This window comes from Daphnia magna, linkage group LG9, assembly GCF_020631705.1.
Source record: "Daphnia magna isolate NIES linkage group LG9, ASM2063170v1.1, whole genome shotgun sequence".
In the NCBI taxonomy this organism is placed as follows: domain Eukaryota; kingdom Metazoa; phylum Arthropoda; class Branchiopoda; order Diplostraca; family Daphniidae; genus Daphnia; species Daphnia magna.
In genome coordinates this window covers 2,711,013-2,731,857 of record NC_059190.1, presented here as the reverse complement: position 1 = coordinate 2,731,857, position 20,845 = coordinate 2,711,013, and the positions used below count along the sequence as shown (strand labels likewise).

The window sequence follows — 20,845 nt, the reverse complement described above, 5'->3', positions numbered from 1 at the left end:
ACGCCCACTTTTTTTTTTTTGTTCTTCTTCTTCTTCCCCTTCTTTTTCTCTATCCCTGCTTTGTTTCCAGTCTTGTTAATTCAAAATATATATAAGTTTTCGTTCAGATGATGCAATTCCCCTTCCGGTTAAAGCATGTTATGCAACCGGTCAATAATTTCTGTTTTCTTTAAATGACGATCTTATTTTAAAGAAAGGCGCACTTCACGTGATCAATGCATGTTGCTGTTAAGAGAAGACTATTATTATAGTTATTATGGCCTATTATGGCGCATAAATCGTTTAAATTTCAACAACAGCCCATTCATAATGAGGTGCAACAAAGCATTTTATTTTACTGTACGTAATCGAATTCGTGACCCTTTTTAATGAGCGAATCAATGAAAACATGGTAAACACTTAAAAAATAATCTCCAAAATGGTGTGCCAGTTTTATTTGGCATTCGGTGCAGTGGCGTCTGGATAATGTTTCTGGTAGGCAAGGGCAATGTCGGGATCTAGCAGATGGACGCCATCGAGTTGGTTTCCCAGGGTAATCCTAAATATCGTGTAACAATGTTTTTTACTTCAACTGGATAACCACAGCAAATACAACGCATTTCCGCGCTGTCAAACGTCCATGAAAGGCAAACCGTAAGGAAAACAACGACAAAACAACGTCAAGCGTCAAATAGGCAGAGTAAAATTGAAGGACAGTGAGTAGGTAATGCATGAAGGTCAACCGCATGAACATACCAGTTCGGTTGAACGTTGTGAGGTCTTCCAAACAGCTCGATTTTGCGCGTTCCGGGCGAGAGACGTTCAATAATGCCATACATTTCGTCTGGTTTGTGGCTAGTTGCTCGTACTTCGGCCACGATTACGTCACAATCCAGCCCGCGGTTCAGCATTCTAGGATTGCCCTTCATACCCACCTTAAAAAAAAAAAAAAAAAAAGATATGCATGTAGAAAATTACGCCTGTGGTAGAGGATACCCGACTAGTTTAGTAGAGTGACGATTCAGAAGGTAGTAGGGTGAGAAAAATACAAATCAATACCAGGCAATGTTCTTTCCCATGATTGAGCCAGTGTCCCGTCCGACCTGTTCGGATAATCCTTTGCAGCTGGTTTGTCTTGACCCAAATAATTTCATCGACTCGTTCGTAGCCCCATAGCTGAAGGCACTGGATAAAAAAATTACGCGCGAGTCTCAGCCGATTTCCATTTAATTCTTTAAATAGCTTGAACAGTTGTTCTTTTAAGATATTATCTTACTTCTCTGCCTAATTCCATCGCCCGCCCAGTCACCCATAGAAATATTAGTCCTTCGTCCTGAAGAATGGGAATGCTCAATTGTCTCATTTCATCATCAGAAAGGGTTCCGTATGGAAGTTCCATGTGAATATCCCATGGTGGATCCGCCATAATAACAGAGAATTTACCTAAAATATATCCAAGTTAAAGTTGACAACATCCATGAGACATCTAACATAAAGGATTCACCTAAAATGGCCATATCTAATGAACGTAAATCACACTGAATCCACTGAGCGGGGTATAGCACAGTGCTTTCACCCCGCGACATCACTGATTGCCCAAGCAATGAAGGTTCAAAATCATCTTTAGTTTTAATCGCCTGATCAACCTCGTAATGAACCTAAGTTTACAAACAAAAAAGGATTTAATTGCAGGAAAGGTTACGCTCTAGGGAGCATAAATTGTGTAATGAACTAACATATTTGCAGGTCTCCATGTGAAAGCAGGTATTTAAGAAGGAGCAATCTCCTAGTGACTCGTCAGTATGTGGTTGTATGATCTTACGAAAATGAAGCCGATGACAATTCCATTTACTTTCAGGGCCATCCTCTGATTCCGACATCCACACTCTACGGCATTCATCTTTGGTGCCATGAGCGCAAAACTCTTTTACTTGTGCTCCTTTAGAAATAAAAAGAAATAAATAATAAAATACGTAACACATAAATTTAATAATTAATATAGAAAATGCGGCAATCTCGACAGAGTAAAACAGGTAACTGACCTCCCTGAGAGCGGAATCTTTCTGCTAAAGATTTTTCCTTTACGGTTGGTTTTGACAAAAGATCGAGGATTTCTTCGCCCATTTTTTTGTTTTCTTTCTCTCTTGTGGATGGAAGTGATAACAAGTTCTACATATATTCGTAATGTAAGGCATTGGCTTCCAAATTCTCCGAAAACATCAATATGTGTTCATTACCATGACATCGTTATTCTTTGAATCTTTCTTCTCCCTTTTAGATTTTGACAAATCTTCTTTGACTCCTAAACTTTGTGATGGGGATGCAGACTCTTCAACTTCAACTTCATTTTCTACATTGTTACATAATTTGAGACTGTAAAAAAGGGAAAGTATAAAATTTAATGTAGTATTACGCTTTCTTTTCAAGGACAAGGTATTTCCTTGCTGGTCTTCATTGACCATGGCTACCAGGCGTACATGTTCCGCATAAGTGATGGTTAGTACCGGCTGGTTCTCCTGTACACCATCTACTAATCTTTAAAAAAAAAATGAAATACTTGGAGGCTGTACTTTAACCTATTTAAAGGCACACCAACCTAATGAGTTCTTGGGCAGCAAATTTTTGAAGAAGATTACTAACAATTGTATGAGAAACTGCATAGCCTATCTGAGTGGACACACTATGGCAAATGATTCTAGAATCTGATGGTAATGACAGTGTAGCGTCAGTTAAAATCCTGAGAACACAATTTTCTATTTCCTTATTGGCTTCTTTGTTTGTGGCGGTTGAATCAACCTCATTAGCTTCATCTAAAGTTAAATAGGGTTTATAAAGTACACATAATTTGTTTTGAAAGACCGGGGATTACCTGAAATTTTGACATTGGTCTCTGTTTTAACTACGGAAGATGAATCGCCACCGCCCAAAAGATCTTCTCTCTCTTTTCTTCTTTTTTGTAAGCGTTCTCTGAGTTCATTTCTTTTAGATTTGACTGCTTGGATCTCTTCCCACGCATCAGACATGCTGGGAAGAAAACAAATAAACGTAGGTTTGCGAAGTAAAATTGGAATTCCCCAACAAGCCGGTGATAAACAATTTCAAACAAGCAGACGGATTTGTTTTCTGTTTTTCAATGCATTATGCGGCCGCTAGATGACTTCTTGACCCACTTTTTTGGGGGCATGACGATATCGGATAACCCCTCTCCTCAAGACTCGTTTTGAAATATTGTGAAAGTTGATTGACTTAAAGGGGACGTATAAGAGAAATAAATCCCTACTCACGCAAGGAAAACGGCAATAGCTCCTTAACCCGTAATCGACGAACATAAGAAAGCTAAAGAGGGGCGGGCAATGTGCGAGTGAGTTCCACAACAAGATCAATGTCCTTCTACGTACTGACGTCCCTGACGAAGATACGAACATTGTATTTGGATTTGATTCCTGATTTTATTTTTAGTTTCATTATATGTCAGTTTTTATTGTGGATTCGGCCTGATTTTTTTTTTTAATTTATCTCTTAGCTGACTTGCGCTTTTCCCCGTAAATGTGACCTGATTTTCAATTTTGGAACCGGTGCTATCGGGCGTTCACAGATGGCAGTCGAATAATGCCTTTCTTCTTCGGCAAACACCATGACAGTTATTTTTCTTTAAAAAAACTCACTTTTATAAATGAACGTTTTTCGATTAATGAGTTTGCCTTATATGGGCTGTAAGGCAGCCCATGAGCTGTCTAAAGTCGCGCAATGCAATAGAAAACAGCTGTTCCGAAATGGAGCGATTGTGCGATCCGCGTCATTTTCCCTTCCTCCCATAACTTGTTTTCTCTTCTCAACGGTCACAACTCATAGCCAAAACTACTTATTTCCGTATGCCAGGTGTGGTAAAAGCCATTAGGACTTTAAAAAGAAATTGGCAGAAAATTGAGTACATCTAACCATAGCGAACACAAGTCACGCCAGGACGAAATGGGGAATCATACAATCATAATCTCACCGAGAGTTCAACAAGAAGGAGAGAAAAAAACAAAACAAAAAACCCCCCAAAAGTCAAGAGGAAGTGGGTAGAAGGAGCCTGATGAAAATGAGGACAAAGGATGAAAACCAGAAAGAAGTGGCAGGGAAGCGCGCCATTTTGGATAGAAGGGGCTCAGAATAGAGAGGAGATATAGATAAAAGAAGGTTTGGATTTCATTGGCACCATAGAACTTCCTCAGCAGCGCCACTTGTGTCCTTTGAAAGAAGTCATGAGCATAAAGGGTGGTACGCTTATGAACAAATGGACAATGAAGCCCTACATTTTCCGAATACTGTTACTTAGATGGTCAGCCGCTTGGTGTCGTCGTGAGCTTGTTGCCGGTGATCTCCCATACCCTACTGCTTCACTTGTGTATCTGGCACGCAGGAAAAGCTTTCTTGTACAGTGCAGAGTAGAAGGGGACAGTTACACACAGCAGTGCACTGTTGAAGAGTAAAAGAAGAAAACGAGAAACGAAGAAGAGGCAGAAAGAGAAAGAAAAGAGAGAGAAAGGGGAAGAGCGTCAAAAGTCAGGAGAATTTAGTGTGTGTATGTGTGTGTGTATGTGTGTGCGTGTAAGGTCTACCCTTACGAAATATCCCCGCACAGATTCTCAAACAAGTCGGATATTTTGAATAATAATAATAAGAAAAGACTCTCGTTCTCTTCGGCCGGGCACGAGAAGCGTCGTTTTGCCATTTTGGATTTTTTTCTGTTGTTGATCCGTTTTTTCAGCTGCTTTAACTCCGTGGCGGCGTCGTCCGTTCTGTGTGTGTGTGTGGCACCAATTTTGGCCCAGGATTATCCTCCATTTTTTAATTACGGATAACTCGATTGACATAACCAACGAGGTGAGTTATTCTGCTTTCCAGTTACTGTTTTTTTCTTCACTTTTTTACCTTTTGGCAGGTGTATCTGATGTCAAGTGTGGGTTTGAGAGGGGAGAGGGTGGGGGAGAGAGAGAAAGAGAAAAGAAAAGAAAAGAAAAGAAAAGAAAAGAAGAAGAGGAAGGGAGATGTTGTGAATTGTGCACAAGATAAAAAGTTGATAATTGTGTTGTGTCAGTTGTGCTTCCTCATATATGAACCCTTGTATTTTGCTTACAGATGGCATTAGGAATAGGTGACCAGTTTTGTCTGAGATGGAACAATTACCACTGCAATATGACGTCAGTGATAAACCAGCTACTGGCTGAAGAAGCCTTTGTCGATGTCACACTAGCCTGTGATGGTGCCAGAATCAAAGCTCACAGGGTATATATATATATTTTTTTTTGCTTCTTTTCAGTATGTGGTTTCTTTAGCTTTTCCCCGTTGCCCCATTTGCTGTTCAGGTTGTTCTGTCTGCCTGTTCCCCCTATTTCCAACGAGTACTGTTGGACAATCCCTGCAAGCATCCAGTATTGATTCTTCCTGTTGGTGTTGGACATGCCGATTTAAGGGCCATTGTGGAATTCATCTATAGGGGTGAGACATACGTAACCAGAGATCAGCTCTCTTCCATAGTTCGAGTGGCAGAATTATTGAAAATTAAAGGTATGATAAGTTGGGCTTGGGGTTCTAGCTAGCTCTTTATTGAAACATTATTCATCATTTAGGGTTATGTGAAGTTTCACAACAGCAGAATGAAACTCAAACAGTGGGATCTGTAATGTCACATACTCTGCCACTCCCACCTGTGGCAGATCACCAGTCTGGCCCGGGACCGGGGAATGGTGGCAGCTATACTAACGTGGTGAATGATTCTTCGATGACAACCGTGGCAGCATCTCTAGGAGTTCCAAACAACACTGTCGTCTCAATGGCAACGATGACTCAACCTATCAGTCAGTTAATTTCGCCTGGACAAAACAGCAACCAGCGGCCTTCGTACTCACCTTCCTACCGTGGCCGACCAAGAGGAAGAAGGCCTTCAGGTTCTTCTGGTTCTGGCCGGGGGGGATGGACTGGAAATAGCGGAGAAAAAAGGAATGCAGCGGCTGCTGGACTTAACTCGGGTGGCGTGCGACGTCCAACTCGAGGGACCTATCGAGGCTCCTGGCCCAGTCGATCGCCTTCTAAAACTTCACCCACTGGTTCCAATCAAAGTACTGTACAGGGTAGTAGTAGCCAAGGTAAGGCAAACTGATACCTTATTTCAATAGCTAGGTGATCCCTGGTGTCATCGAGTTTTTCTAATTGCGTCAGATTCAGTCGATTTAGTCCAAGACAACGACTCGATGATGGTGCAAACGCCACAATCACTACAGGGTAATCCGGGTGGAGGAGGAGGAGGTGAAGTAGGCGGCTATCATGGCAATCCTTCCGCATCGAATACCCCTGTACACTCGGCACCCTCATCACTCGATTCACAACCGCAGACGACCAACCTGTATGACACGAGAGGTTACAGCAGTCCAGTGGCACTTGATCATTTGCCGAGTCCATGGCAGCATCACCTGAGTCAACATGCAACTCACGCTCACAACTTCAGCCCAACAAATGCCGGTGGCAATTCATCAGGTCAACAACAGGACCGCTCTTTTAAGACGGAACCTGGTGGGGGCCATGGTGGAGGGAGTGAATTTTCTCACGCATCAGTCGTCCGGAATGAAGCTGTGGCTTCTGTAAACGACTCAGATAGGGTAAATAGAAAGTCTCATTCATTATTATTTCTTTTATCTTACTTCAATCTTGACCACTGTCTTATTAGAATGGCCATGACGATGGAGGAGGCTTGACAGTGACGCCGGAAATTTTGGGATTGCTTCCATCACACATTACTATGCACGGACACCACCAACACTCACATCAACAGCAACAGCAACACCAGGGACACCATTCAGCTGGTAGCGGTCAGAACACAACCGACGGCCCTATCGGCAATAATAATGGCGATGCTTCGAGTGTTGCTGGCGGTGGTAGTGACGGCGGAGCGTCGTTGAATGCGGTTAGCGACGCTCCAACGAAGAAAATGTACACTCCAGAAGCTATGGAAGCGGCCCTGGATGCTTTACGGAATGGCAGTATGAGCCTGACGCGTGCGGCAGCCGCCTTTGGAATACCATCGACAACGCTATGGCAACGGGCACATCGGCTAGGTATAGACACTCCCATGAAAAAGGATCCTTCCAGCCGACATTGGTCAGAAGATGATCTCCGACTTGCATTGGATGCACTCAGAGCCGGTAGAATATCGGCTAATAGAGCTTCTAAGGAATACGGCATTCCTAGCTCTACCTTGTACAAAATAGCGAGAAAGGTAAACTGTTAACTCTTAACTGGTCCGATAGCCTGTGAATTGAATTTCTTATTTGCATCAATAGGAAGGAATTAAGTTAGCAGCTCCTTTTAATGCCTCACCTACGACTTGGAGTCCAGATGACTTGGGTATGTTTTCGTCATTAATCGTTTTTATGTGTCGTTCCTTTATTGGTCTTGAACTTGATGTTGAAAAGGTCGAGCACTTGAAGCCATCCGAGGTGGCATGTCCGTCCAGAGAGCAGCTACGCAATTTGGCATTCCGTCCGGAACGCTTTACGGTCGGTGTAAGCGGGAAGGCATAGAACTCGTTCATAAGGTAAAGAATTTGACTTAATGGTTTTCTGGAGCTCGTGAAATCATTGTTTCTTACTTGGCTTGCAGCAAAGTTATAGCGGAGACCGGCCGTGGTCCGATACAAACATGACGGATGCTATGGAAGCAGTGCGGCAGGGAGAAATGTCCATTAATCAGGCAGCCATCCATTTTAATGTACCATATTCTTCGCTGTACAATCGCATTAAGAGGATAAAGGCGGCTGAAGAGGCTGGTGAAAGTTATGACGCAGCTCTAGCCGAAAGTGGACCGCCTCCTGACGATGGCGATGTGTAAGCCATCGAATTAGCCGTCGAATGCCCGAATACGTTAATAAATTTCATTCGTGCACAGGTATGACGACGATTTGGATGAGGATGACCCAATGATGATCGCGGCTGGTAGTGGTGGAGGAGCCAGCGGTGGAGTGACTCCGTCTCCCACATCGCAAGGCCACGCTCCGCAACACCAGCAGCAGCAACAGGGAATGGGTGGAGAACCGTCGCCGTCCCCTTCATCCTACAACCCGGGCGGTCATGTTTCTCACACCCCTTACCTGACGAGCCACGTACCTGGTCACGTGACGATGACTTTGCCCGTCATGTCAACCGGCCCCGTCCCACTAACCATGGACTACCAAACGTACGCTCACAGCCAGTCTCACGCCACCAACTCTTCGAGCCAGTCGTCTGGTGCTGTCACCTATCCGCAGTAACTAAAACTAGCAACACAAAAAAATAATAATTAAAAAAAAAAAAGCCAACGACTTCCCCAATAAAGGCAAATCAGAGCGGCGGGGCGGGGTCCCAATTATTCACGTTTTTCCCACACACTATTTTTTTTTAAATACCAGGTGAATGGTTCCAAATTGTTGTGCATGTCCCTTTACGTATATATATTATTATTCTCTTTTAAAAACGACACTCGCCACATCCATCGACTTCCGAAATTTCTATTCGGGAGAGGCTGTCGATCGAGTTTATAAAATAGAATCGAGTCGGTGTCAATGAACTCACCTTCTCGATTTACGCCTCTTATCGATGGATGACAGAAAACTGAAAGCACGACAAAAAGTTTATATTTTCATATGAACAAAAAAAAATTGTAGTTGTTTTTCGGTTCTTGTTTTATCGGGATTTATTGCCTTTTTTCGTCTCTTCCACGAATTATTTCACCTCTGCGACCATCCCCTCGAAAAAAGCATTTCATTTATTTTTATTATTTTTTGTTTTCCCCATAATAACTGGATCTGAAAAATGGAGAAGATTTAAGAACGTGATTGGCAGGGTTTGAGTGTGTGTGTCTCTGTGTGCCGTTGAGTATATGCGTGCATGTCTTGATGAATCTCTTCCAAGGAAAAAGCAATCATGGCTACTCCCGGACCCAGTTCTCACCGTATTCTCCACCTCCTTAATTTCAATATTCAAAACACAAACACTTTATTCTCGATGAACAAAAAGAGAGAAAAAAGAAAAAATTATCATACCAAGAAGAAAAAAAAAAAGAAAAAAAAAAAGTTTTGAAAGAGTAATAATAATAATAAAAATGCGCGCGATTGATTATAATGAAAATACACACAACTATTTTTCTGTTGAAAGTGTAGATGGCGTTGGCGGCTCTCCTGTTTCTAATTTGAAGATTCCGGTCGCGGTAACGATTTGTATTTGACAAAATAAAATGGTTCAAACGTTTTGTAGGTCTCAAATAACCGGACAAACTAAAAATTGCAAGTAGCAACCTTGATTTCCCTTTCGGTTGAGCGATTCATCGTAGGCAGTTTTAATTACAAATGCAGATCGACTTTCATGCATCATTCGACCGTCATCTGTCATTTCCGTTGGAGAGTGATATTAGATGGTGCATATGGTCAGGAAAAGCTTTTGCAGAGGGGTTCGAAAAAAGAAAAAGGGAGGGTGATGGGGTGTATAATATTATAGCACCCCTCGACAACCACGAAGCCACGCCCACGATTTAATATAGCGTAATCAAACAGCAGCACTTTTTAAACCGTTTCCGTTTAATATATCAGACTAAACTTTTCCTGCAGACTCGTGAAGATAAATATTGGAAAAAACGTCATGTCAAATCACGGTTCTTTCTTTATGAATCGAAATTGATTACATAAAAGGAACACAAAAAAGAAATGAAAGCAATATGTATATATAAAGGCACTTGACAAGCTTCGGATCAATAAGAAACTGCTATGGCAGGATAGAAATAACAATAAATAAATACTATGTACACACACACACACACAGTATACACACACCCCCCAAAGTCTGTTCTGTACACGTAAACACGTCTGGAAAGACGATGGACGCATGCGCTTTCAACGCAACAATCGCTCTCCCATCTCAGTTTGACGCGGAGATATATCCTCCTCTCGTGTCATTGCTCTATTCTCATTTGAATATTCTATTTTATTCTTCGCTCTCTGAAACGTGCCGCCCTCTATGTAGATAGCCAACGCGTTCTTCACTCTATAATGCGAATGCAGCCGTCTGTCAGCTGATGAATCACCTGTCGAGTCGTATGTATATTTGCTCTCTTGTTGTGGCCTGTTTTTAATCAACTTGATTACTGCATCGTCGCCGAATGGTGTAGAAGGGGAAGCTTCTTTTCTCTGTTGTTGGTACGTCCAACGTTCATAAATCAAAACGTCACGCCACACTCTTATGAATATCTAGCCACAGCAGACCTATGACGTGCTATTTATCGTAACAAGCAAACAAACCATAAAGAAAATGACAAAAGACGAACTAACTGTAAGAAAACATTCATCTTTTTTTTCTTCTTCTTCGAAATATAACTAGGACAAAGAGTCAAAGACACAGAAGATGAATCACAATCACGCAGCAGAAGAGTCTTTGTGTGTACTGCTGTGTAATGACTGCAATCATTCACGTGGTGTTATCGTCTGCTGTCTGCAGCAGCAACTCGTATAGACTGGCTGACAAAGTTCTCGTCCTAATCCCAAACCGCCTTTTTTTGTTTCCGGGACGTGAAGAACAAAGATCAAAGTGAAAAATGTTTCCAGCTTCGTGTGCAGAGAGGTAAGCCCAGTGAAAAAAAAAAAATCCTTAAGTTTTAGGCTTTGCAAGTATGTAATGTGGTACGTGCTTTGCCTAAACACAGACGTGGTATGCGTCCTAGAGTTCGGAAAAGTAAAGTAAAGTATACAGAAAGCCACAAAAACAAAAGAGACGGGGGTTTTTGTTTATTATCGCAATCGTACGACGGTTTTGACAAAAACAGGTAGCTCGCTCCATTATACAAACACATATATACGTACAAAATAAACAAAAAAGATGGCCGAACTTCACAGCATCCACCGTGTTGATGGACGCAGACACATTACACACACTCACATGGACATTTATTACAACAAAGATGACGGGGCTTAGATTCGTATACCTTTTATTGTTTGGATTTAATTTTTTTTTCCCCTAGAAAACCATCTGATTCGATCGTGAGAAGAAATTGTGTTTTTGCATAATTAATTATAAGCCTATAGATAGAATATAAATATTAACAATCATGGCACACACGGGACACGAAAATCAAAACATTTTCTACCTGGTCCAAAAGGGATGAGGGGAATTGCGTGACTAGAACTGCGAGAGGCGAAACAAAAATACAAAAGAAGGAAAAGGGAGTCACAAGGTATACACAATATAACACAATAAAATTAAAAAATATTTATATTATATAGCAGTTTACTATGTATATGTATGTACATAAGGTAGTATATCGTAAGTGCGTGTTGTGTGTGTGTGTGTGCAGAAGGAAGAGTTTGAAGAGTATGGGGTGTCAAAAGTGTTGACATAAACGGAGGGGGCCTGCACATCTTCTCGCTCACACACACACACACATAAACAGACAAAACGCGTCTCCAATTTCTCTCTTCGTGTACCCCACAAAGAAAAGAAAAAAATGGGGGAGTAGAAAAACCTTTCAAAAATATTTTCGACGTTGTCGTTAAAAATAGTAAATTTGTGTATAAGTCGACGACGATGATGGACTTCCCCCTACGCGTCTATTGGGAGTTGATGACCGGATCTTCTTCACCTTTTTTCTGCTTACAGGTAATACCATCGAAAAAAAAGGTTGAGAGATTTGTCTTCTTCCTTGAGTTAATCCATCATTAATGACTTTTTTTTCTCTTTGAATAGACTTGGAAGAATTAAAACAAAATTCCATGGGAACTCCAAGATAAAAAAAAAAAGGCCAGAAACAAAAGAGTTTTGTCCCTCCTTAACGATCAAGAGTTTTGGTTGTGTGGTTCTAGGCTTTTTTAAGCTTCAGCTTTACGTTTTTCGACGTCCCTTGGCTGCGATGGAGAGCCCAGTTGGGAGGATGGTGGAACCGAGGGGAATCCGCACGATCAATACGCGACCCTTCTCTGTTGGTTCAATGTGAACAGGAGCAAAAGTGGGGGGGAGAGAAAAGAGAATGGTAAGAAGGAGGGAGAAAAAAAGTTGGTCCCCTAGCAACGTAAAACTTGATGAGATAATGTTTGAATTCAAGTTATTCAGATTGGAATGGAGGGGGGTATCCAGGGCGGAGGCTGCGAAGGCTCAACCGACGGATGAGAAAAAAAAAAAGGGGGAGAAAAGTGACTCAAACGTGACTCAACGGTGGCGCTTTGTACGTGCTGCCCAGATGACTCTGAACGCTCTGCATCAATGGCTGTTTGATCAAGCTGGACGATTTGTTACTCATCGGGTACTGATGGTGATGCTGGCCCGGTAGTGGCGGCACAGTAGGAGCCATCAGTTGACACTGCTGCTGTTGCTGTTGGAATTGTTGTTGTTGCTGTTGCTGCTGTTGTTGATGATGATGATGCAGCTGCTGCGGCTGCTGTTGTTGATGCCCGTGCGGGATCGGCGTCTTGGGCCGTGAATGACAAAGCCGTCGGTAGAACTTACGCCAAGAATCCAACGTTTTGTGCGACCAGATCCAAAATCCGGACGTGATACCCACAACCAATGTCATGAAATACCTATAGACAATTAAAATAACATTACAAATGACGTCACATGGGAGTTTAAAAAGAAGAAAAACGACTTACTTGAGCATGAAGATGGAAAAGTCGGGACGTGATTGATAGGATGGCAATAGGGTTGCATCCACTGACGACGGACAACCGGAACAGGTGAGCGTCCGTCCCCATTCAACATGGTAGGCTACCTCGTAGGCGTAGCAGCCCAGCAAAATTGCAGCTGGAACTGAATAGAGTACGCTGAAGATACCGATTCGTATCATCAATTTTTCGAGCTTCTCGGCTTTAGGCCTGCCCTGTTCTTTGAGGACGCGTCGGATGCGAGCCAAACCGGCTAGTCCAGCTAGCAGGAAACCTCCACCGAGGAGTAAATGCAGGCCTAAAGGGAAGAGAACCAGCCATCGGAGCAACGCCGTTTGCTGGACACCGACGTGGCAAACGCCGGCTAATGAATCGCCATCCACAGCTGCCATTAGCAAAGCAGCGGCTGTTTGAACGGCCGGAATAGTCCACGCAACCAAGTGGAAATAGGGTGAGCATCGAGCGATTGCTTCACTACCCCATTTACGTCCAGCGGCCAAGAACCAGGTCAACGACAGAATCACCCACCTGAGCGAAACAAAAAATGGGCGTGTCGTTAATTGATTCACATGTCAATCAACTGGTAAAAATGAATTATCCTGTCCAAATGAGAAAAGGGCGATTATTTACCACAATCCAGCGGCTTGACCGAAAAAGTAGACGAGTAAGAAGGTGACGACACAGGCCGGACTGGAAGTGGAGCTGCTGACACCGATAAAACTGGCTCCGGTTCCAGTTGTGATGAGCGACGGAGCGGCGCCGTAACGGATGGCGTTGCCTTCGCAGGCAACCACGTCCCGGCCACCGACGACGACTCTTACCAGATAGCCGAGACTAAGACCGACGTAACAAGCCGACAAGAAGATCAATGGTCTCTCTGGATACCTAAAAAACACATCGGACACCCATCGGAAAGAAACAAAAAACAACAGTTTTCATTAATGAATAATTCACCAGTTCATTATATTAATAGCTAGGGGCACCGAGAGTAGGGGGGAAAAAAACAGATCCTATTCCGCCTACATGGGCGGATTCTCCTCTGCCATCCGATCACACACAAATTTTCTATTGTGTAACCGAGGCCTCGTTCATTCGGACTGTTCTACTGTTTCCAACTTTCTTTGTCTTTTGAAAACCCACACACAAAAAGAATGGGACTTTTTTTTTAAGCGATTCGGTTTCCTATGGCGACATAAGAACAGGGGGGGGGGAATGGCAAATCTGAGTTGATTTGTTACATACCTGAATCGAGGTCGATCGATGAGAAAAGTGGCAAAGGTGAGCGCGGATGACAAGGCGGCAATGGCGGCCCAGAGAGCGATCCACAGCGAAGCGAACCATTGCTCATCTTCGGAGAAGAACGGACTGGAACACGGCAAAAGGCAATTCGGGATACCGCCAACACTCAAACTGGACGAGCGATTATAGCGGCCATCGTTCGGTCCCAGCCGGATGAGTGGAGGGCGACACTGACATTCGCACGACGACCCCGTGCTCATCATCAATTCATCGGGAGAGCAGAGACGTTTATTGGGGCCTTTGCAGTTGATTTTGGATGGAATCAAGCCAGGCCTTTGTTTCGGCCTTTCCATCGGCTCGATGGATTCGGGCGGAAGTGGCAATAGTTGCGACGGCGGTGGAGTTATAGTTGGCGGAGGCAAACTGCCGTTACGCGCGTCCATGCAGAGGTTCTGCGGATCACCGAAATTGGGGAACTTGTCGCACTGCATCCGATCGGGCCAAGCGAATCCGTATTTTCTCATCAGTGGAGCACATCCGGATTCAGCACGGAGACAAACGGATTTGCATGCAGGAATAGATGTTGGATAGTCTTGAATGCAAATCGGAGCGTAGATGGAGCAGAGGAAAAATCGCATGTCAGGAGAACACTGGATCTCCACCAAAGGCCAGAATTGATGCACTTCTAGTCCCGCCTCTTCTTGAGTTTCTGTGCAGTTCAAAAGAACGAAAGAAAAAACGATAAAAGGGCGAAAGGCAGATTGAAGACCATGTCGTCATCAGATTATATATATGTATATATGGCTTTTCAAGATTTTTTTTTGTCCAATTCCAAAAAGGATCAAAGCACAAGACTTTTTTTTAATAGAAAAAGATAAAAGGCTGACGGAAGGAGGGGACTAGGCAATTTATAATGAAGTTGTCGGGTAGCGAGGCCGTGATTTATTTATTCACGATGCCTCAGAAAGGGGGGGAATGTAAACAACTCCAAAGTTCAGTTAAACGCTGAAAGAAAAGTCTCCTCAATTTACCATGATGGAGAGAGTTGGGCATGGATGTCCAATTGTATCCGATCCCGCGGCACATTGGGATGGTAATCTCTTCGCAACGGGCGTCTTTTTTAACTGCCAAGACTGGACTGCTGCCACTGTTACTTCCACCATTGTTGACGGCACTGCCGAGAACGGAAGGTACACTGGCACTCGATCCGGATGTTAATCCATCGATCGAACAAACGGTCCAGCAGGAGAGCGTCAACATTACGCCGATCCACATTACACCAATCGCCATGATTGCGTCAATTCGTTAAATTTCAGGGACACACAATGATCACAATACGATTGGGTTGAAACAATTTGAAAGCAAGACCAATAATCAGCTAACATACACACACACACTTTTGAAGGTCTGCATTGGTGCACTGTTTCCGCTGGACTTGTGAATGATGCACCTTGAATTTGATAAGCGAAGACTAGCTAACTACTAGACAACTTTTTTTAGTTAGAAGACGATGTTCCGATGAGTATTTGGAAATAAAAAAGTACAAGTGAAAAATTTCAGTCTCGATCCCACCGCTAACGGACAACGACTGGCTGACGATTTGTTATCCCCACACACGGGTGCTTTGGGTGTGAGAGGAGGGGAGTCTGAAGGGGAGGGCGTGTGGGGTGGGGTATGCTAGTGACATCTGGTGAAAGATCTTTTGTCTCTAACTTGGCGCTCTCTGCATACACCAACACCTCGCATGTGTTGTGAAACGTCACAGTTTTCCCGGTTGAAAAAAAAAACGAAGAGAAAAGGTGTTTTGATAAGGCGCAGATGCGGAAGAAATTCGTGGGAATGAATAATTATCAATTTGTGAAGCATCAGCATAAAAATGTCAGTGAGTGGAAAAAAAAGTCTGTTTGAAGCAATTTGTCTGCTAGCAGACACATACTCTCTCCAATTACAGCTCATCAAGGTGAAAAAAAGGTATGCATATAATATAGGAGCTGAGCTGTTGTTTTTGAAATGAGAGGGGGGAGACCTAAAAGAAGCATTTTCATGCATTCATCCGGATTCACCTTCTCCGCCCACCTCTTTTGAAGTAGTTTGACACGTCGAAGAAATGAGTCCCCTTGGAAGGGCTTTTTTTCTTTCGTTTGTTATCTCTTCTCAATATTTCACTATTCCCCCTCTCTCTTTTGCTCCATTTCGTTCGTTTGTGTGTGTGTGTGTGACTGTGGTCAATTTAGTAGAGATCAAAATGGGGTTGGACACGACGAGGGGTGGGTGTGGACGACCTCTTCTCTCACCTGACCTCTCCGTTCTTATGATGTTGATGAATCAAAGGTGGGAATTCAAAAGGAAAAAGAAATAGTTCAAAAAGTAGAAGGGAAACATAGAAGGGGAAAAGGGCTTTCAAAGAGTTCCATAGCACCTGTGCGGATTACAAACAATACCTGTCTAAATTTTTTACTTCATTCCATTTTTTTTTAAGAACAAGAAAATGATTATTCCCTTTGAGACTCGTCAGTTGATTGTCATACTTTTATTTGGCTTTTTCTTTTTACCATTTTTCTTTAGATAATTCTCCAGCATTACTTTAGTGGAATGACTGAGCGAAAGTGACGAAGGGAATGCTACCCTGCTGTGGTTGTACCAAGTGAAAAAAGAGGCTTGACCTCAAAAAAAAAAAAAAGGAAGAAGAAACTCGACGGGGAAGCTACGCATTTATAAATATATGTCAGCAAAAAGACTGGACATATAGTCAAGGCTCTGGGGGTGAGTAAACAATTTTTCTTAGTAGAAGATGGGCGAGTTATTTGTTTGAGGTGGGCCCCCCCTGTTTACACAATGGGCAAAACAGACAGCAGCAGGCCACTGAACAAAGGTGGACTCCAAGGACCCAACAGCTTCCGTTTTCGATTTTAATCGGGGACTGTAAAAGTCCTTAAAGTTTGGCCTCAAATGATGAGTGAGGAAAAGAGAAATATTTCTAAACTCCTTTCTTTTTTAGCTTATTATTTCTGGTTTTCTGGAAAGGATCACTCATAGTCGAGATGTATACATAACAAACACGGGCTCCAGCGTTTTCACGTACACAAACATGACCATATATACATACATAGGCGCGGTTTGGAATGTTTTAGACCCTAACGTAATATTTTCAGATTTTTTTTTCTTGGGCTTTGGCTGATCAACAACAACTTGTCCGACATGGAAGCCTTTGTGTATATCAGTGTCGATCGATTTATCTTATCGGTTTGACTTGAAATTTTTAAAAATATTTAGGGAAAAATACTTCTCGTTTGCCTCTGCTTTTGTATTCACGTCGTCGTTTACCCGATAAAAAAAAATTGTTTCTTTATTTTTTGTTAAGTTCACACATATTGTTGGCCTGTAGACACACATTCATACACGTCGGGTGTCTCGCTTTTTTGACAGCTCAACTCACTTGATGGGTTGTCATGTTCACTAACTGATATATAGACTTCTCTCTTCTTTTCTTCATTCTTCACACACACACACACACACACACACACACACACACATGGCGTTTGCCCTTAATTCAATGCAGCGTGCGCATGTGCCTTATCAGAAACTTGAAAATTGAGTGTTGACAGGTCCGGAACAACGCCCATAACCTTTCGAAAAGAAAAGATATACTGTGTGTATAGTTTTTTTTTTTATCCCCGTTAAACCGTGTATAGTAGTTGTATCAACATTATGTTTATGGACTTGTGTTTAAGAAAACTCTTTCCCCCCTATGCAAAGCGTTTTCTTTTTAAATGTCTGTTGGGTCTTGCTGAAGCACTCAACGACTACCAAAATTGGGAAGAGAAAAACCCGAACATCTTTCTTGATTTTTAATGTAAAACAGAGGCAAGAACTTGTTATTGTGTGAGTCATCGCTTGGAATTTCTGCTCGATTTTCTGATCTTATCGTTTTCAATCAAGTTTATATCAAGTCCAAAGCAGTTGGTAAAACGATTTTGTATTGGCTGTTGGCTCTTTTACGAGATGCTGATGGACTCGTCTCACCTGAAACGCACGGAACGTTATCTGTCATCGTTGTTTGCTCTCAACATGGAAAACTCATCATCATCATTATTTATGGGCCCATTTTTTTTAACGTGAATTAAATTACCAGGCAGAAACCCACATAAATGAACTGGTAAAAAATGACGTGTAGACATTTTCATTGGGAGTCTTTCTTTCTTTTTTCTCCACTAAAAATGAATCAATCAACTCAGAGTTGTTACTGAGTAACCTTTTTATCAGATGGTGAAGACATTGATAACATGGACTAATTTTCGTTTGACGCATGTTTACTAATTCAATTTCAGTGGCGAACCCAAAGTCCTCAAACTTCACCAATGTATTGCTGCGTTTAAGTTGGAATTTAAAAACCAAAACGTATTACTTGCTGGTCAAATTTTCCTCACTCCGTCTTGCCTTTTTTTATTTTTCGTTTCGAATCCAACAAAGAAGCAGAAATGAACGAGGAGGGGAAAATGAATTGTCGGCTGTCCGAAAAAGCTCTTTTATATTGGATGGATTCAGCTCTCTATCGTATTTCCTTTTCATCCACAACCTCCTCCCCCCTCTCCCTTTTTCGTGAGCGTTAATGGATCCCTCCGGGATTTACGGAGCGACCGTGCTTCACTGCCGGTTTATTTTATCAAAAGATATATTGCATGGCAGGAGCAGCAGCATAAGGAGAAGAGGAGGAAGAGAGAAAAATTGTTCACTCCAATAGTCTCCCCTGTCGAGCCAGGAGTTTTTGTGGTGTCTATAAAGGAATCAATAACCGTTAACACGCGTGAGCTTAGAAACATATAGAAAGATGAAAAGAAATCGAGTTGATCGGGAAGGCCCTTGGTCAGCGCCATCTAACAATAGAGTCCAGAACTTTCGTACTGGTAACTGTCAAAAGCTCGAAAAGACAAGATTCATGGTCCGCTTGTGTTTTGGTTTAGTTTTCGTGGCGCCTGAAATCGAAAGAAAAACATGTCATACTCGCCCATGAACGATGCCGTCTTAGCTGGCGTTCCACGTCTACTGGATGATTTACAGAAACTTTTGGAAACTCACGATCACGCAGACATCCTCTTTCTAGTTGGTCGCGAGGAGACGGCGTTTTATGCTCATCGCCTGTTGCTCAACGCTCGGTATGAACATTATGATCTATCTGTCATTCAGTCTAAAACATAACACTTCATGCATGATTTGTAGGTGCAAGACAGCTACTTTTCTCAAGAGGGCTGTGCTGCCTGGCTCATCTACACAGACCATTAGGTTGCCAAACCACAAACCAGACAATTTCAAAACAGCATTAATCTATCTCTACACTGGCAAAGTCCTCCTAGATGATCAAAATGTCTTTGAAGTGTGGACGCTGTCTCAGGACTTGAATCTCGAGGAACTCCGGCTGTTCTGTGAAGATCACATCACCAGAAGCCTGAATGTGGATAATGCTTGTGCATTGTTGGCATCAGCGTTGGCCAAAGAAGATCAGCTAATCCAGAGGAATAACACTTCTGGCCCAAGTTTCGTGGAGCGTTGTGTCCATTTTATTGGTGACAATGCTATCGAGTGCTTTCAAACTACTGCCTTCTTGAGATTATCGAAAGATGCCCTCATTTGCCTTGTTTCTTCTGATCATTTAGCTTTGGAGGAGGTCGAAATTTGGCGAGCAGTGCTGAACTGGGCAAGGCATCAGGTAGGCTAATGCACATTATTCTTTCTCTGGTTTTTGATTCTGTAAACACATCCATCTATACAACCAGGCCAACGTATCCCAGTCGAATACTCAATTGTGGAACGAGGACGAACGTCAGCGTGTTTGTCAGTCTTTGGGAGGTGTCATCAATCACGTCCGGCTTCTATTGATAGACAGCCAAGTTTTTGCCGAAGAAGTTGAACCAACGGGAGCCGTCCCTATGGAAGTTTCGCTTGAACGCTACCGATTAGCTGCATTGCCGGCAAAGTTCCGCGAGCAGCAGCAGCAACAACAGCAACAGCTCCCTCAGCAACCCGTCAACCATGAAGATAAACGACTCCAACCGCGCGTGCCCACCAAAGCCTTTGCTAATTCTCAAATCCTCAACCGGGATCGCCTTCCCTTGCAGAACGTGCTCAATCAATGGTACTCGAATATGGTGTCCACGACCCTATCGAGTATCACATGGAAACTTGTATTTCGTGCCTCGCAGTACGATTTTTCGGCTTCGGAATTCCATCGCATCTGTGACGGATTGGCTCCTCTTTACATCGTAATTCTTGGCCCCAAAGGCGAGGTAGGTAGGCGCCAAAATCGACGAAAAGCGATCAATTAATCAAATCCTTTATTTGGAATTTCCTAAATTAGGTCTGTGGAGGATTCACGGATGTTCCTTGGACCCTTCCACCGGCCAGTCAACCCGTTGTGAGCAACAAAGGTCGTTACATTGCTTCGGATCGAGCCTTCCTCTTCACTCTAGTGGATGGGCATGGTCACGTGTCTCCTCAGCGATTCGACATCACGAAAAAGACATTCGGTATTTGTTACCACCTCGAATGCGGGCCAATTTTTGGGGCAGGTGCTGACCTCTATGTATCGGATCAATGCCATGTCAACATGGATTCTTACTCGAATTTGCCTCATTCCTATGACGGTGAAGACGCTTCCCCCGACTCGCTCATGGGCGATTATAACTTTTCCGTTCTTGAATACGAAGTCTATACTCCTGCATTGAAATGAACAGGCCCTGCTACATACTCATTATTACGTATACGCTTCGTCGCAATTCCGTCCAAAACAACGATATTATTTTTGTTTCTGAATGCAGCTGTTATATTATCACGTTTTCTGGCCATTTATTTTCTTGTTCCTTTAGGAAACAATATACTTTACCGTTTTTTTTTCTTTCTAGTTTCTAAACTCTTGTTGCGCCCTTTTGACCTTTTGTTTGAGAAAAACAAACACATCAGTCATCTTCGACTGGTCGA

The 20,845-nt window shown here is 42.9% G+C and overlaps 4 protein-coding genes and 1 long non-coding RNA gene across 7 annotated transcripts; 3 read left to right on the top strand and 2 right to left on the bottom strand.

The window, feature by feature from the left end:
• Window positions 1–310: 310 nt before the first annotated feature.
• Window positions 311–3,140, bottom strand: LOC116931030 (N6-adenosine-methyltransferase catalytic subunit). 2 transcript variants are annotated; one of them, XM_045179199.1, is made up of 11 exons: window positions 2,849–3,140; window positions 2,576–2,789; window positions 2,393–2,514; window positions 2,217–2,329; window positions 2,022–2,148; window positions 1,716–1,918; window positions 1,484–1,637; window positions 1,256–1,422; window positions 1,039–1,164; window positions 736–914; window positions 311–606 (listed from the first exon to the last, which is right to left on the bottom strand). In XM_045179199.1, the coding sequence occupies exons 1-11, from the start codon at window positions 3,000–3,002 to the stop codon at window positions 498–500; spliced, it is 1,668 nt and encodes a 555-aa protein (XP_045035134.1). In that variant the 5' UTR covers window positions 3,003–3,140; the 3' UTR covers window positions 311–497. The 2 variants fall into 2 exon arrangements, with proteins under 2 accessions (XP_045035134.1, XP_032794386.1); XM_032938495.2 differs by having other exon boundaries at window positions 311–538.
• Window positions 3,141–3,271: 131 nt separating this feature from the next.
• LOC123475956 lies at window positions 3,272–4,478 on the top strand. Its single transcript, XR_006651471.1, has 2 exons — window positions 3,272–3,405; window positions 3,503–4,478. It is a non-coding gene; the product is annotated as an uncharacterized LOC123475956 (long non-coding RNA).
• A 97-nt stretch (window positions 4,479–4,575) lies between these two features.
• LOC116931026 (broad-complex core protein isoforms 1/2/3/4/5) lies at window positions 4,576–9,148 on the top strand. 2 transcript variants are annotated; one of them, XM_032938492.2, is made up of 10 exons: window positions 4,576–4,848; window positions 5,104–5,250; window positions 5,331–5,532; window positions 5,595–6,110; window positions 6,190–6,620; window positions 6,689–7,237; window positions 7,302–7,365; window positions 7,434–7,555; window positions 7,621–7,844; window positions 7,906–9,148. In XM_032938492.2, exons 2-10 carry the CDS (start codon window positions 5,104–5,106, stop codon window positions 8,264–8,266), a joined length of 2,616 nt encoding a protein of 871 aa, XP_032794383.1. In that variant the 5' UTR covers window positions 4,576–4,848; the 3' UTR covers window positions 8,267–9,148. The 2 variants fall into 2 exon arrangements, with proteins under 2 accessions (XP_032794383.1, XP_032794382.1); XM_032938491.2 differs by having other exon boundaries at window positions 6,184–6,620.
• A 1,605-nt stretch (window positions 9,149–10,753) lies between these two features.
• Window positions 10,754–15,480, bottom strand: LOC116931027 (frizzled-5). Its single transcript, XM_032938493.2, has 5 exons — window positions 14,905–15,480; window positions 13,877–14,582; window positions 13,265–13,519; window positions 12,623–13,162; window positions 10,754–12,553 (listed from the first exon to the last, which is right to left on the bottom strand). Exons 1-5 carry the CDS (start codon window positions 15,161–15,163, stop codon window positions 12,172–12,174), a joined length of 2,142 nt encoding a protein of 713 aa, XP_032794384.1. The 5' UTR covers window positions 15,164–15,480; the 3' UTR covers window positions 10,754–12,171.
• A 3,236-nt stretch (window positions 15,481–18,716) lies between these two features.
• LOC116931031 lies at window positions 18,717–20,762 on the top strand. Its single transcript, XM_032938496.2, has 4 exons — window positions 18,717–19,026; window positions 19,091–19,577; window positions 19,645–20,154; window positions 20,226–20,762. The coding sequence occupies exons 1-4, from the start codon at window positions 18,866–18,868 to the stop codon at window positions 20,595–20,597; spliced, it is 1,530 nt and encodes a 509-aa protein (XP_032794387.2). The 5' UTR covers window positions 18,717–18,865; the 3' UTR covers window positions 20,598–20,762.
• Window positions 20,763–20,845: the final 83 nt, after the last annotated feature.